This window comes from Dama dama, chromosome 23 (genome assembly GCF_033118175.1).
Source record: "Dama dama isolate Ldn47 chromosome 23, ASM3311817v1, whole genome shotgun sequence".
Classification (NCBI taxonomy): Eukaryota; Metazoa; Chordata; class Mammalia; order Artiodactyla; family Cervidae; genus Dama; species Dama dama.
Genome location: NC_083703.1, coordinates 7,213,818 through 7,229,070, shown reverse-complemented (window position 1 = coordinate 7,229,070; position 15,253 = coordinate 7,213,818). Strand labels below are relative to the sequence as shown.

The following is a 15,253-nucleotide window of genomic DNA, read 5'->3' as shown; positions in this document are numbered from 1 at the left end:
CCAGCCCTTAGGGTAGTTATAGAAATAAACAAAGAGGTTCTATTGTTGAAATCTCCCCCCCAGTTTTAGTTTTGTTAGATGAGCTTTTCTTAAAAAAATGGAGGATAACATGAAGTTCTGAGCAAAGAAAGTAGCTGACCAATAAATGTAAACGGCTCAGAAAATATGCTGAAATATATTGATTAGAAATCAAAAAGCACAGTCATCTTCTACTGCAGCACCTCAAAGGCACACACAGCCCTCTCTAATACAAGATACTGCAGGTTCTCAGAGTTACTTCCTTGTTTTGGCCTCTGAGTTTCATGCTACTTACTTCCCCAGGAATAATTTTTCTCCTTCCTGTTTTGTTTTTTTTCTCCTCCCTGTTTTGTTTTTTTTCTCCTCAACGTTAAGTCCATGGCTTTTGTAGGGAAGTCAGAGTCACTGGGAAGAAAGTACAATTTCAGTGAAGTGTTGATCCTGAGTGCCAACAGTAAAGGAGCATCCCTTCCAGTTGTCTTGGGATATTGATACAAACACATGTGGATTAAGCTTAAAGAGCACCAGCGAGGAGATAATGGCTAAGACTTTGCTGGATTAAAGATCTTTGCAATTAAGGCTGTAATTAAGCTGATGAGAATGGATATTTCCAGTTCTTTTATTCTATGGAATAATTCCAAAATTCCTTTGAGCAGGTTTGTTACAGAAACTGAACTAAGGGTAGAAGAAGTAGTTAAGCAAATACACAGGGCTCCACAATAAACTCTAGTATAAAAGTAACAGAAAGTTATAGTGAAAAAAAAAATGTGTGTATATAATTATGTGTGTATATAAATGTACTTGATATCGGGAAATATAATGGAAAACCAGTTGAGGACATAAAATTATATTCATCACTGTCACATCACATTGATCTTTACTCCTCAATGTAAGCTGTTATAACAGCAGGAGTAAGCAGCACTGGCCACGCTTACGCTAGATGTGATCTGCTGTCGGCAGCAGTGAGCTCAGGCAGCTCTACAGGTCTGTGAGCAACTAACACCAGAATGCCAGCCGACTGCAAAACTCCGCAACTGGAACATGAGCGCATCCGCTCACTCTCGCATCGACTTAACACTAGGGTTTCAACAATGCAACTGATTAACATGTTCATTATTCTATTATTCTTTACCAGATTTTTACTTCTTTAGGGATCAGTGATACGTGAGTAACTTGGCAAACAAATGCTCCTGCAAAAACCATCTCTGTAAAAGGTTTAAGTGGCACCAAAATGGCAGAATGGGTTTTTTACTACTTTAAGGGACCTACAAAAATGTTAAGGAAGACAAATATATGAACCGGTTTTATTTTATTTGCATTTAACATGATTATACACATTCATGTGTCTAACAAGATCTGCACTGTTACATTAAAAATACAGTACAATAACATTCAACATGAGGTACTTCATATTTATATATTTTTCCTTCATAAATAATGCTGTAAGCTCCTGAATTCAAGCACTCTGATGCACAACTGGCTAGTGTCTTGAATTAGCAAGCTTATTTAGACACCTTAAAAAAAAAAAAAAAGACATTTCAGTGCAATAATTATGTAGAAATTAGACCATTTACTTAAATACTATATTAAGATATGCTTAAAGAATGTTACATTAGAACTGCTAGCCTAGTTCCCCTTATCCCCAGGATATAAACGACAACAAAGACTGCCAGATACATGGGGAGAAGCATCTACAGGGCAGTGTTTCATAAAATCGTGTTTATGCACTACAGTTGCCTGCCTTGTCAGAACAATGGTTTCTAGTTTTAAAAGCTACAAAATTTGAGATTACCAAAGAAAATAAAGCAAGCACATTAGCCTTAATTCCATGTCACTGAAAACGCAGAAGGGGGAATAGAATTTAAAAGATAACATTTTCTTAAATACAATCTTCAAATTTATACCACAGCTCTTGGCAACAGCCAATCAGATGACGGTGTTTTTTTTTTTTTTTCTTTTTCAAGTGAGAGCAATTATCATAAAATCAAGTTCTTCCATACTCAGTATACAGGCTCTTGTGGGGCTCTCACCCAGCGGTTCCCCAGCCTCTGGAGGGCAGCTACTGAGAGGAGCACTGGCCGTGGGTGTTACTGAGTGAACAAGGCTGTCACACTCCCCGGCAACAACAATCTAGTACGATGAAATTAGTGCCGAAAAGTTTCTTCTCCTCTGGCTTATACGTAAGTGCCTTCCAATCAGGCAAGTCTATAGTCTACCGAACGCAAGGTAGCTATGAGTTACCGAAATGTTTAACCAGAATTTATAAGCAAAACCCTTTGGAGAAGTATTTTTTTAATTGAAAACGTACCTCCGTTTCATAGACGGTTTGCCACAACTACTATCTGTCATCTTGCTAGTAAGAAATAACTGTTAGACAATTTTGGAAGGTAGTCCCGGGAGCACTCATCTGTTAATCACTGGTAACAGCTTCTGACCCTCCATGCTAACAGACACAAGTAAGGGCAAAGACGATTAAAACACTTCCGTAATCCAGTGTTTTTCTCCATCGGGGAAGCCGGCCGAAGCAGCAGCCCACGTCTACAGGGGGAGAAGCGGCCCGGAAGCACAGGCAGTCCTCTGCGGGCCGGGCGGGCCCGGCAGGGGGACCCTTCTGTCCCGGCCCCGCGGGCCGGGCGGCAGGAGACAGTTCCTGCGCCGGCGCGCAGCGCACGCGCACGGGCACCCACGCGCACACCCACCCCGGGACTAGCCCCCGCTCCAGAGCCAGCTTCGGGCTCACAGAACAGGAGAAGGAGGCGGCCAGGGGCCACACTCTGGGTGGCGGGGCAGCCATCTCAGGACCACACTGGGCAGAGACGCTGCCCAGAAACACGTGGATACTTCAACTGGGAGCGACCGCCGTGGGCACCACTAGGGTCACGGGCACTAAGCCAGCGCAAGCCTTTGCTGAAGGAGAATGTTTTGATGAGCTTTTCCCTCCTTTGTTTACACTATCCATGGAAAAAAAAAAAAAGAGAACTGGATGTGATGCTGAGGCAGTGAACATTAAGTTATCATCGAGTTTATCACTCCAGACCATTTTTTTTAAAACCCTGCAGGCATACATTGGCTCGTTCAGATGGTCACAGGCCATATTCTAGCAGTCCAGGAACGGGACAGAATCATAATTAACGAAGAAGAGAGAGTGTGGTCAAAGTAGATTAGGTAAAATATATTTCAGATTAAAAAAAAAATCAATGCATAAAGTATCTTATTACATTAACATGTGGCACTACAAAACTAACTGTTATTCCATTCATCTGAAGAAATCGTTTGGTCCTCTTTTCATGGGAATGGGGGAACAGGAGTTCTATACAGTACAACTTTTGAAAACCAGCAAGTGGCAGGGATCAGAAGCTAAGCAGGGAGAAAAGAGCTTGACTTTTTCAAACTCTGGATTACAATGTGCCATCAATTAAACTATTTGTCATGTGGGACCATTTCAGGCTTCCTTTTAAGACTATTTTAGTTTCAATTAACAGACCTGCAATTTTTCTCTAGCTGACAATAAAGTTTTGTAATTTAGTTACTTTTAAAAGAAGCCTCTGTACTGGAACTGCCTGTCTTCTAAACTAAAAGAACATAAATTTGCTTGTAGCAAAAGTCGTGATCTAAAACTTCCAATTTCTTACTTATTTTACCTTCCATTGACAGCTGCAGTTTAAAAATTTAACAAACTTATGAATTTAGGATTTAAGAAAAAGCAATGTCCAAAAGCAAATGCCCAAAATATTTAAAAGGAAATAAGAAGGTAAAGATGACTACTGTCTACTTTCTAAATTATTACTTATTATCAAGCAAAATGTCTTTCAAAATTGTACACTGAGGTTTATCTGTTTGGGGAGAGGGAGGATTTCCGTTTAAAAATAATTGCTACTGTTATTTTAGAGTATTTCTTTCTCTTTGTCAAAATAAAGCCCAAAAGGAAATCTGAGGTGATCCAAAAATGTTCTTAAACTGGGAGGTCAGTGGGGCAGTTGGAGAAGAATGCACAATCTCCCCGGGTGGATAGATGCAACTCTAAGAACCACAAGCCTTGCTAAGAATTTGGCTTTCCGGCATACAGTTAAAAGCTGAGTGCTGCATTTTTGCCTGTACATAACGAAAAAAGTTGAGAGAAATCAGAACCGCACAGCTCCGACCCTTGCAAACAGCCCGCCGACGGCTGGCTGCGGCCGAGCCGAGCGGGAAGCGGGAGCCGGCGCGCTCAGGCGTAGAAGATGAGCTCGGGGATCTGGCCGCCCTGCACGCCCGTGCCGTTGGTGCTGTCGGACGAGCACTGGAACTGCACGGTGACCTTGCCACACTGCACCTCCGTCATGCCTTCCTGCCCGAAGTAGCTGAGCTCGTTGCCGTCCAGGATGACGCTGGCCGTGTAGAAGGTGTCCGGCTCGATCTGCACCGGGTACTCGAACCACACGGGGAACGTGCTGCTCGAGCCGTCCGAGAAGTACTTGCTGAGGTTCTGCCCCAGGACCACGCCCTGCCGCTTGAGCTCGATCTTGGCGCTGTACTCGGCCGAGCCGCAGCTGGAGCCGTACAGCCCGAAGCCCGCGATGAAGACCCTCTTGTCCACGGCGAACTGGATGCTGTCGCAGCGGCCCCGGTAGCGCCACTGGTTGCTCCGGTAGGCGCAGGACTGGAAGCGGTGGCAGCGCTGCGGCACCAGCCCCTTGCGGGCCTTGCTCACGAACTGCAGCTCGGGCTTCTTGGCCGCCGTGTACCAGAGGAAGATGTCGTTGGTCTCGTTCAGAGTCAAGACGCCGGACTGCGCAGCACCGTTGGCGAAATCGTCCAGGGCCATGGTCGGGATGCGGATCAAGTAGAGCGCCTTGCCCAGCACCTTGCGCTTGTTCTCAATGCTCAAAGCCAGATCCTGTCGCTGGCATTCCACCTCAGCCCAGTTGAGAGCGGCCTCGAAGACCACAATTTCTTTGGCATTCAGAGTTTCCCTGCGGAGGATGCTTTCCAGGGTCTGGAAGTCGATGTCGCAGAACCCCTCGGACTTGAGCGCCAGCTCGGCCTGGGCGTCGATCACCTCCCAGCAGCGCTGCGTGAGGTCCGGCTCCTCGAACAAGCAGCTCTGGGACAGGAGCACACAGGCGTTCTTGGCGCTCAGGCTGGTCTCCAGGAAATTGACGCAGGCCCTGGCGAGGTGAGGGACGATGTACTTTTTGGCAGCATAAAGAGTGGCCAAGACCGTGTCAGCAGCCAAGTCAATTTCATCACAATAGATGTATCTGCAAGAAAGAGTCCGGCGTGTAAATGGAATTTTCACCAAATGAGCGTGTCCAGCAAGAAAAGATGCAACTACTTTCAAGTTAGTTCCAAGAAAATCATCTTATGTGGCAGTTATTACAAAAATGATTAGACATTATAGCAACATCTGAAATACATTCATAAATCATCAGCACTTCAATTTAGTAGAAAAGTGTGTATAATTAAAGACATTAACTTCATGTAACCACTGTAGCCTCTATCTCAAAGCTATGTTCCCTGTCCTCTCAAAGGGGGTAAAAAAATCGAGGATTTGAGAAGGGTTTGAGAAAGGGCTGAGATCAAAGACAGTTAATATTAGGGGGAAAATAGCAAAATTATATTATATATATGTGTATATATATATATACACATATATATACTGCATTATATTTAATTAGAAATAATCCCCATGTTTTAGGAGAAATATATGTATATAGTTTTACTTAAAAATTTTTCTGTGCATTCAGATGGAAACAAATATCTTTAATGCTGTAATATTAGCAATGATTGCATCTTGATGCTTTTAACTAAGAATGACTTGGATTTTCCTGAAGCACAAAATAAAATCTGATCTTAAAAAGATATTTTTCAAGTAGTCCCGATGGATTTTTAAGTATGGGCTTCGATGCTTGATGCTATCTCACAGTTAACTTTGCATAGAATCCAATGCAGGCTTTGTATCTGCCTTTTTTTTTTTTTTTAAACTCTAAATTCTTTCTTCTCCTCCACACATTCCTTCCACCTTCAGAATTAAAGAATACATTATTTCCAGATATATTTAATTAAAAGACAAAGTAAGAAAGCCTAAATATGCACTATTTGTGTGCCTCTGTGAAGTGTCTGCATTCCAGGAGACACTTCTTACTGTTTTGGGGGACAATGGCAATCTCCCAGGATGGTATGTCAAGGTAGAAATCATCTGCTTCTTTCATATTCTATCGTTGACCAAGAGCTAAGTCAGTGAAAACTGCACACAGGTGAAAATTACATACTAATAAACATAATTTTTAAAAAGTTTCTAGCTAAGGTGTTTAGCAACTTGGCTATGAAGTTTTCCTTAGTGAAACAAGAAATTAGAGGGCTTCTGTGAGAAAATACAAAAAAATATAAGGATGGCAATGAGAACAATGATCGCAATGACAAATGGAAGCTGCACTTTTGCTCCAAGGAAGCCCTTACTCTTCTCTGAGGGACTAAGACAGCTACTGGCAAGATGGCAAGACTGCTGGCCAAGATGCCCGCAGCAGCGATGCCCTGACGGGAGCACGGGCACCGCAGGAGGACTCTGCAGCACGGTCAGCACCCTGCGGCTCTCACCCTGGACGGGCAAGCGAGCAGCCTTCTCCTCCTTCCTGACGACACCCTTCTCAGCAGCACTGCTGCTCCACCCACAACGCAGGGGTGAAGCAAGCCGGGCCTCTGCTCGCCCAGGTGATCACGCCGTGCTGGTCCAGCACGGCACGGCAGTAAACGGCACCTGCTATGTTTCTGATCCTCACCGCTTTACGTGGACTGCACGTATAATTTTAAAAGCTGTGTCAAGATATATTCTAGGCAACACATTTATAAGAAAAGATGCTTGTCAAATGATGAATCAAACGGCTTTGGTGAAAGGGAACTGTGTGACTAGTACTCGGGCTTTCTAATTATGCACATATTTCTGCAGCAACAGAACACTCTACTTGACTACAGTGACGCCAAAACACCAAACTAGTGTCAGCATTCTCCTCTGCAACAGAAACAATGTCAAATATACAAAGCTAACTTCCCCGGGGGGGAAAACAGCACACAAAAATTCCTACAGGTAAGACAGGTTTCTATAAGTAGATCTCTAAGAGATTACAAAAGTCATAAAGTCTCTGTTGGTTGAAAGAGGTGGATTAGTTTATGTTTTGGTACTTTACATGCTCATTTGCCTCTGATTTCCCAACATCTCCCACTGTGAAAGTTCTAAAGAGTAACAGACGGATTTCAAAACTAGATTATAAATAAAGAATTACAACACTTTAAAGTTTAGGAATTAACTATAATACTTATTTTTCAGTAGGCAGAAAACAATATATATTAACATTTTAATTGTTTGTGGGATTACTGTCCAACTTGACCCAACGAATATTTTTTTTTTTCAACAAACATTGTAATGCACTCCAATGACTCAACATCCCCACAGCAGCACATAACCTTGAACTCTGATATACTTTGGTCTGCTAGAATAAGGCTCAACAAAAATCACCTAAACATCACTTAGAATAATCACTGGACTCTAATCACACACTGAAGACTGTAACATTGTCCAGCATCAAGCCACGTCAGAGAAAAAGATTCTATTTACCTGGTTAACATGTACTGGATTCTGAAAAAGACTCATGAGATAGAAAACTATTTTTTAAATAAATGTGTATCTTATAAGTGTATTTCTGAATGACCAATTAAAGTTTTTCTGAACAAATCCATATAAAACTATAGAAAATTAATCAAATCTTTCAAAAATTTCTCCTTTACTACAAAATGCAAATGCTTCTTACCCTTGAGAAATGGTATGTGACTTTATGTGAGACATGTGTATGTATGTATGCATCATGATCAGATAATTAATTTTATATTTGCTGACAGGAAACAATAACTCCTAGAAAACTTAAAAACCTCCTAACTGGTAGAATTTAAATAATGCATACAATTTCTGGAATTGTGACACCAAAATATAATTAATGTGTTTCTAAAGACTTCACACACACAGAGAACACATTCTGTTAGATAATCCCTAACCAGAAAGTTATCTTTAATTATAAGTCATTAAAGATGAAATCACTGTATGCCACTTGCCCCTAAATCCCACGCCAAGGTGTGATTAGAAACGCCTGCTTCATCCCACATGCTCTCCACGGCAGGATGCACAGGAGTGTTCTTTGAAAACATTTATTAGGTAAAGCAGCGCCCCTTTCTTCATCAGCCTCTTTTGTGTTACCTGGAAGTTACACTTAACTGTGAAGCCAGCAGAGCACAAACACAGCACAAACTCTTCCCAAACACACGTGTGAGGCTTACTTCAGCATGGTGAGGAAAGCCGCAGGGTCGACATCTGGTATACGGATCTCATCTTTGTCCTCGGCAAGTTCTCCGTAAAACATTGCATGGAACACAGAGCTCCCAACAGCTAAGACGTACTGTGGAAAACGGGAAATCTTATTTCATGCACCAAATTGAAAACATTTTCAGCAAATCATTCCAGAAAAACAACTCTAAAGTGATCAGTGGACACAGAGCACCTAACACCTGCTCTACTGACAAAGCCAAGGTCCACAGGATCTGGCTACGAAAGCAAAAGACAGAAGTTCATGCAAACCAGTCTCTGTGCTGCTAATTATCAAGGCTTTCAGAGATTAATACACAGGGTCCCTCAGTATAAAATAAACAAAAGCATATCTAACTGATTTCTAGGAGAAGGGTCAACGTGTGACTTTCCAAACCTATCACAACAACTTCCCATGACTGGGGAATGAAGAGGGCATGTTTTTGTGGGGGATATAAAGCAGGGTAGAAGGAAACAAAGAAAAAAAAAATTAAGCGTGGCCAAGGCCCCCTGGAGAGGCTGTGCCTGCTCTGTGATGGGGAACCGAGCACTGCCTGCAAGCTGCCCAGCCCCGCTCGGGACGCAGGGAGCGGGCCCCTCGGTGGCGAGCTCAGGGCGAAGCCGGCAATGCAGCTGCTGCTTACTTTGTGTCCTGGCAACCGCTGAGTCCCGCCTGGTGGCCCAACCACAAAGTGGACGTCTGCCATCAGATCATTGTTGAACATCACCGCATTTCTATAAACAGAGGCGATTCATTAATTCACAGCATTGTAACACCCCCTCCCCAACATAAAAAACCCAGGCAAGAGTCACAAGATAAACAACCCTTGAGTAACTTCGGGATAAAACTACAAATAAAGGTTCCAACTATACAACTGCATTTGTAATCACTGCAAACATATGAAAGTAACTAAAGTTAAAAAGAAAAAAAGTTATCCAAACTTTTTTTTTAGACTTAAGGACAAATAAGAGGTTTCTATCTCCTATAACCCAAAGACACAACCCTGTCACTTAAATGTTACAGCTTACAAAAACATTTTTATCTAAGAGGAAAACAGCTGTACTGCTCTGGAAAAGATACAAGGCAGTTTTCCATTACCAATAAAGCTGCTGGGAAAGAGGAAACACAGATTTATGTTAAAATACATTACAGGTTGTGCAAAAGCAGAGACTTCAACACAGGAAAACTTTTCCAGTAAATATGCTGGCCCGGCACTTACCTCTCCCTAATGGTGGGATAGAGCCCCTGCCAATTCGGGGCGGGAATAAGGTTGTTGTTGCTGAGATTCTGCTGGTGATACTGCTGGACAGTGGTGCTGCTGGAGCTGGCTGGTTTTTTGCGGGGGAATATATCAGCAGCCATCTTCTTCTTCTTTTTAGTCTTCAAGGTAATTATTTCATAACAAACTGGAGGCAACTTGCTGCTGCTGCTGCTGCTGCTGCTGCTGGGATTTGTTTTCTTCGAGCTTTTCTTGGACCTGTTCTTTACCGTCTCTGGAAGCATCAAGAAGAAGGTGAGACATTTCATGTTCCTTTCCTTGTCATCTACCATGAGTACAGTGGGTCTCTCTTTATAGCCAGATATCCCAAGTCGGTGCGAGCATCGGGGAAAAGAGGCTAGCACGAGCTGAGATGAGAACTGAAACCAACAAGCTGATATTTTGCTTCTTTTCTCAGGCAGGCAAGGTGACCTTTTTACTATGTTGAATGAGACACTGGTTTTAAGTTTTATCCAGTACTGGGTCTGTTAAGTACATCCCCATCATGATTCCTGTTTCTCTTATTTGCTCATAAAAATAACCCAGTTTCCTAGATCGCCTGAAAACGCTACACTGAGAGGAGACGACAGGCAGAGAGAGCCGTGGTGCTTGTTTTCTGAATTAGGTTATCAAGATGTGCTGGAGCTGCGTGAGTCTGTTCAGCCGGCTGAAGTTGTGTGGTGAATGGACCGGAGGAGAGTAGGTATTACAGCCCTGCAGATGGAGTCAGACAGCCAGTGCTCAGAGCCAATAGCTGAAGTCACCAACCATGATTGGACCAAGCCAAACAGTGACACCTATTGTAGCGTGCATCGTTCTGACGTTAAAGGAACAGCAGTTGCATTCTCTTGGCTACTATATGACTGCACATTTAAATAAGATAAACACCTATGAAACATATTTGAAAACAGGAAGAGTTTATGTCCACAGAGTTCTCTTCAGCAGACGTGCATTTTTATTTCCCCAGTTAAACAAGCAGGATCAATTAACAAAGCTTAGGGACTGATATCTACTCTATGTTTCTAGTAAAATCTTTCTCCTGGCAGCATTTGGTTTCTAGTGCTTCAAACAAAGCCCTCCATTTTACCAGCTAAAAGGGATTATACATAGAGAAGTCATATTAAACATATTTATTAGAGCTTAATGTAATAAAAGAATGAAATTTTTCTTTTTCCATTTTTAGTCTCTTCGAATGCAAGTTAGAGTCTAGTGCAAAACAGGAGATGAGGTCATGTGTTCATTTTACCTCCCAGTGTTTTCTAGCTCCTATAATGAACTTTGACAGGAGTCCCAGATCACAAAATACTGTTAATTAGACTAAAATGATACTAGCAGGTTTAGCTGCACTCAAACATAAGACACATTCTGAATGTAAAAACAAGATTCAAATGAGACCAATCTGGTAATCAGCATTTAAAGGTTGCAACTCACTAAAAATATGTGAAATGGGGCCCTGTTCAAAATCCAAAATAAATGTTATGGTTACATTTAGCTTCGTCACAATTTTAAAGAATATAATCCACAAATTCTAACACACAGTCATTAACAAGACTATGCAAAATGATGTATGTTCTGATGCTATGTAGTTAAGATGCAAACAGGTTCCCTCTGCTTTGAATCAGAATAATACCGACTACTGGGTGGTTTTCACAGACGTGAATCCTCCAACAGTTTCTAGCTTTGCTGAGTAAGGACAGGCTCCACACACGCACAGGTACCTCCAGGGGGGCTGACGAGACAAGCCCGGCACTCTGGCTGCTCCCAAGGGCGGCCCCGTCTGCCGCCCCTGCAGGACCACAGCCCAGGACTGCAGCACTGCCATCCGAACAGTCGGTGCCTGACAGCGAGGGCCCAAGGAGCGGGCCCTTCGGTCGCCGTTATGACCAACCGTCTACTGAAGAGCGCACGCTGGAAACCAGACTTTAAGTCCCTGGGACCCTGGGTCACTAAGTGCATTGAGGCATGCCCTCCTTGCTGTCATCATGTTACTCTCAGACCTGCTTACAGAGCCACTGCAGGACCGACTGTGAGCACAGAGACCCACGGTCCTTAGCACAGGTTCTCCATCCCTGCTTCTGCAGACCCTGAGGCGCCGCTTCTGCACGTTCACACACGTGAATGTGCGCGCACACACACTTCACCACAGAGCGTGTGTGTGAGAGAGGAAGAGAGAGGGAGGGAGCCACACACACGGAGAAAGGCACAGAGAAGAAACGAGTGAGTTCCCATCAGAGCTGACTCCTCAGAATATAATGAGAGCCAAAGGGTCTCGCTCAGGCTCAGGCGCTACTGCGCTTCCTGACCACCGCCCTCCCAGGAAAGGCTACAAGCCAGGGAGCGCCTTTTGACTGGGATTAATTCCCTGCGTACTTCTAACAAATCTAGTAGCTGGCTTTTTAGGTCAGAAGTAATCAGTCAGAATGGAAGGGAAATGAAGGTTTTTGAGACAGACTTACCAGCAGCTGGAAGGACAAAATAAAAAAGGTATAATAGGCAGACAGAAGCATGTAGTTTCGTGGTTTTTATTCATTTTTTGCATATAGTTCAACAGCCTTCACCTATGCCTACAAAAAACACTGCTCTTATGTGGCTAGAATAAAGGGGAAAACACACGTAATAATTTAAGAAAGAAAATTATATAATATTTTAGAAAATGCTCTTTATTTAGAAAATTAAGTTTTGCAGAGAAGCCTGGAAATGTGTGTTAAATTGGAATCATCTAGAACAGTGCTGCAAAGAGGGGCCTTGCCCTTCCTCTCGGATGTGGGGACTGAGGAGATGGCTGTTTTAAAGACACGTCTTTCACTACAAAAACTAATCCAGTTTTTAAAAAACAAGAAAGACATTTTAATTTTTGTAGCCAATTTGGAAAGGCATGAAAATGCTAGTAAAACCACGACAGAAGCTTTCTGAGAGCTCCCTCTTCTTACCGCGATAATGAGGCAGTTAATATATGGCACTTGAGCCTGCACGTGTGGTCCAGGGACCAGCAGCACCTCCTGGGGGGCTGCCAGAAACCTCCATCTCAGCCAGCGTCTGCATCAGAGCCTGCGTCTTCAACAAAACCCTCCAAGTCATCTGTATGACATTCGAGTCTGAGAAAACCTCACACAGATGATTAAGGGAATGTTGTAAGGTCTTCTCAATGATTGGTATCAACATCTGGGGCCACATATCACCTTCAATTTTCAAATGAATGGACAAATAATTCGAAATAACTTCATTTTGAACCTTCATGTCTTGTTCTGAAATTCTGATTAGCCCCTCAGAGTCTGATTCTATGATTCAGATGTGCAGACTGAGAAGGCCAATGGAGAGGCCCCCAAATACTTTTCAATACTCAGGAAAAGAAGCTCAAGCCCAAATTATTTTAAAGGGGTGATGAAAGAGACAATTAGTGGGAAAAATTCAGGCTTAAAAAAAATGCCAAGTGCGGAACAGATGAACAACTTAATTTTAAAAAACAATCTACCTCACAGCTGTATTTCAAACACTTAGCGCTATGCTGAGGCAGAATCAGCAGTCAGATAGCCGGCTCAGTCCTGGTGAGACGCTGCAAACCAGGGCTCCGGGTGCCGCGTGCGCATGCGTGCGGGCCGGGCAGGCGGGGACAGTGTCCCAACAAACCATCCAGCCTTTAAGGCGCCTGCACGGTGCGGACGTTCATCCAGAATTGAGGAGTGTTTCTCAGACTTCATCCTCAACCCACAGTGAGAAATCTACTTTTGTCTTCAGACCTAGTGCCGACACACATAAACACACGGATCTATACGCAAATGAAAACACAGGTTACAAAACAAAACTTACGCTTAGCATGTTATGAAACACTCTGACATCTTGTTTTATTCTTTTCTTTTAAATATTGGTTTTGATACAGTCCCTTGGCTTAAAGACCACAGTTGAAGAAACACTGGTCTAGATTATTTCTAAGGACTTCTAACGCTTGACATCCAGGGTTTTTTCCTACTGGGAATTTGTATTAAGAGCCACCAGATACAGAAAAAGACAAGGCTTCATCAACCTAATGGAGCCCATGAAACCCCTCAAACTGCACGCAAGATTGGGAGTTTGCATTTTTTTTTTTTTTTTTTTAAACAGAAGCCATACCTGTCTTTTAGAATAATTCATGATGCAGAACAACATAAAATGTTATGGAAATCTCAGGTTAATTTGAACAGTCAAAATATTCATATCACTTTTATTTCTATAGTTTATTTATTAAACACAAATAATGACTTCTTTACTCCCCTTGAAATTAAACTCAAATAGTTAAAACCCCTCTATTGAATCTGTAATCCAAAAACACCACCCACTGGGTCGAAGAATAAAGACTACCAGCCTGGTATCTACCATCACATTTCGCCTCTAAGATTTCTTTCTGTCTAGCATATCATTTGTTCCTACATGTTCTGAATTTTCAAAGCTGTTACGAGACATGGTTAATTTGCCCTAATAAAGTAAATAAATAGGTCAAGTCAAGAAGCCCATCAATTTTTTATGAAAGTATTCTCAAAATACAACATGCTGATCATGCAGTGTAATAGGTGTCGAGCATGCAATGGTGAGTAAGATTAGAAGCCAAGCTTAAAAGATTAGCTGACAGCAGTGGATTTCATATAATTTTATAACTGCCGGAAAGTTCAATCACTTTTATCTCTTTCCATCCAATTCCCAATAATAATAAAACTATGAACAGGATTTAAACTCACTTAGTTCATCTTCCTTACAACTGGAAGGTTTGCCAGACACCCTACCTTCATATCCCTTGGACTGCAAGGAGCCCCTTGGGCTGCAAGGAGACCAAACCAGTCCATCCTAAAGGAAATCAGTTCTGAATATTCACTGGAAGGACTGATGCTGAAGCTGAAACTTTAAAACTCTGGTTACCTAACATGAAGAACTGACTCATCTTGGAAAAGACCCTGATGCTGGGAAAGACTGAAGGCGGGAGGAGAAGGGGACAACAGAGGATGAGATGGTTGGATGACTCAATGGACATGAGTTTGAGCAAGCTCCAGGAATTGGTGATGGACAGGGAAGCCTGGCGCACTCCAGTCCATGGGGTCACGAAGAGTCGGACACGACTGAGCGACTGAACTGAACTCAACTACCTTTATATAGGAGAATCTAGTTTACTCAGTCTGGGGACTTGAGTAAGGTTTGGAACTAAAATGATGAGAGCAATCATTTAATTACAACTCTGTCCCAAAGATAAGGTAACCAGGGGGTCCAGAAGATTAAGGGATTTGAGAAAACTCCACAGTGAGGTTGTGGGCAATGTCTGGACTAGGGTGCAGATTCCCTGACTGCTTTTTCAACTGTGTCTGTTCTACTCACTCTAATTTTCACCCACAGTAATCACCCCACATCCTTATGTAATGCTTTATCTTTGTATTTCCAATCTACTTTAAAGGAAAACTACAGGTCCAAATTTACAGCTATGAAAATCATGAGCATACACTTACTCTCTGCCCTGCAGGAAGAAACTGCTAGACAAATGTGAAGCCCCTTTCTGGGAAGAAATGGAGAGGACCTGTAACAGGAAGGAACGCAGGAGCAGCAGTCATGGGGAAGCAGTAACAGAACAGGCTCTCCAGCAAAATGAAAATTATAAAACCAGCCATTCATGGTTAGCACCAACAAATCC

The 15,253-nt window shown here is 42.7% G+C and overlaps 1 protein-coding gene across 1 annotated transcript; it reads right to left on the bottom strand.

The window, feature by feature from the left end:
* Positions 1 to 799: 799 nt before the first annotated feature.
* On the bottom strand, positions 800 to 14,302 carry BTBD3 (BTB domain containing 3). Its single transcript, XM_061125949.1, has 4 exons — positions 9,568 to 14,302; positions 8,992 to 9,082; positions 8,323 to 8,441; positions 800 to 5,258 (listed from the first exon to the last, which is right to left on the bottom strand). The coding sequence occupies exons 1-4, from the start codon at positions 9,897 to 9,899 to the stop codon at positions 4,226 to 4,228; spliced, it is 1,575 nt and encodes a 524-aa protein (XP_060981932.1). The 5' UTR covers positions 9,900 to 14,302; the 3' UTR covers positions 800 to 4,225.
* Positions 14,303 to 15,253: the final 951 nt, after the last annotated feature.

What these genes read in the sequence shown, in the direction of transcription:
- BTBD3 (XM_061125949.1), bottom strand. Translation starts at nt 9,899, where the DNA reads ATGGTAGATGACAAGGAAAGGAACATGAAATGTCTCACCTTCTTCTTG. An exon ending in TATCCCACCATTAGGGAGAG is followed by an intron (nt 9,083 to 9,567) that starts GTAAGTGCCGGG and finishes CTCTGTTTATAG; the next exon opens with AAATGCGGTGATGTTCAACA. An exon ending in GCTTTCCTCACCATGCTGAA is followed by an intron (nt 5,259 to 8,322) that starts GTAAGCCTCACA and finishes TCTTTCTTGCAG; the next exon opens with ATACATCTATTGTGATGAAA.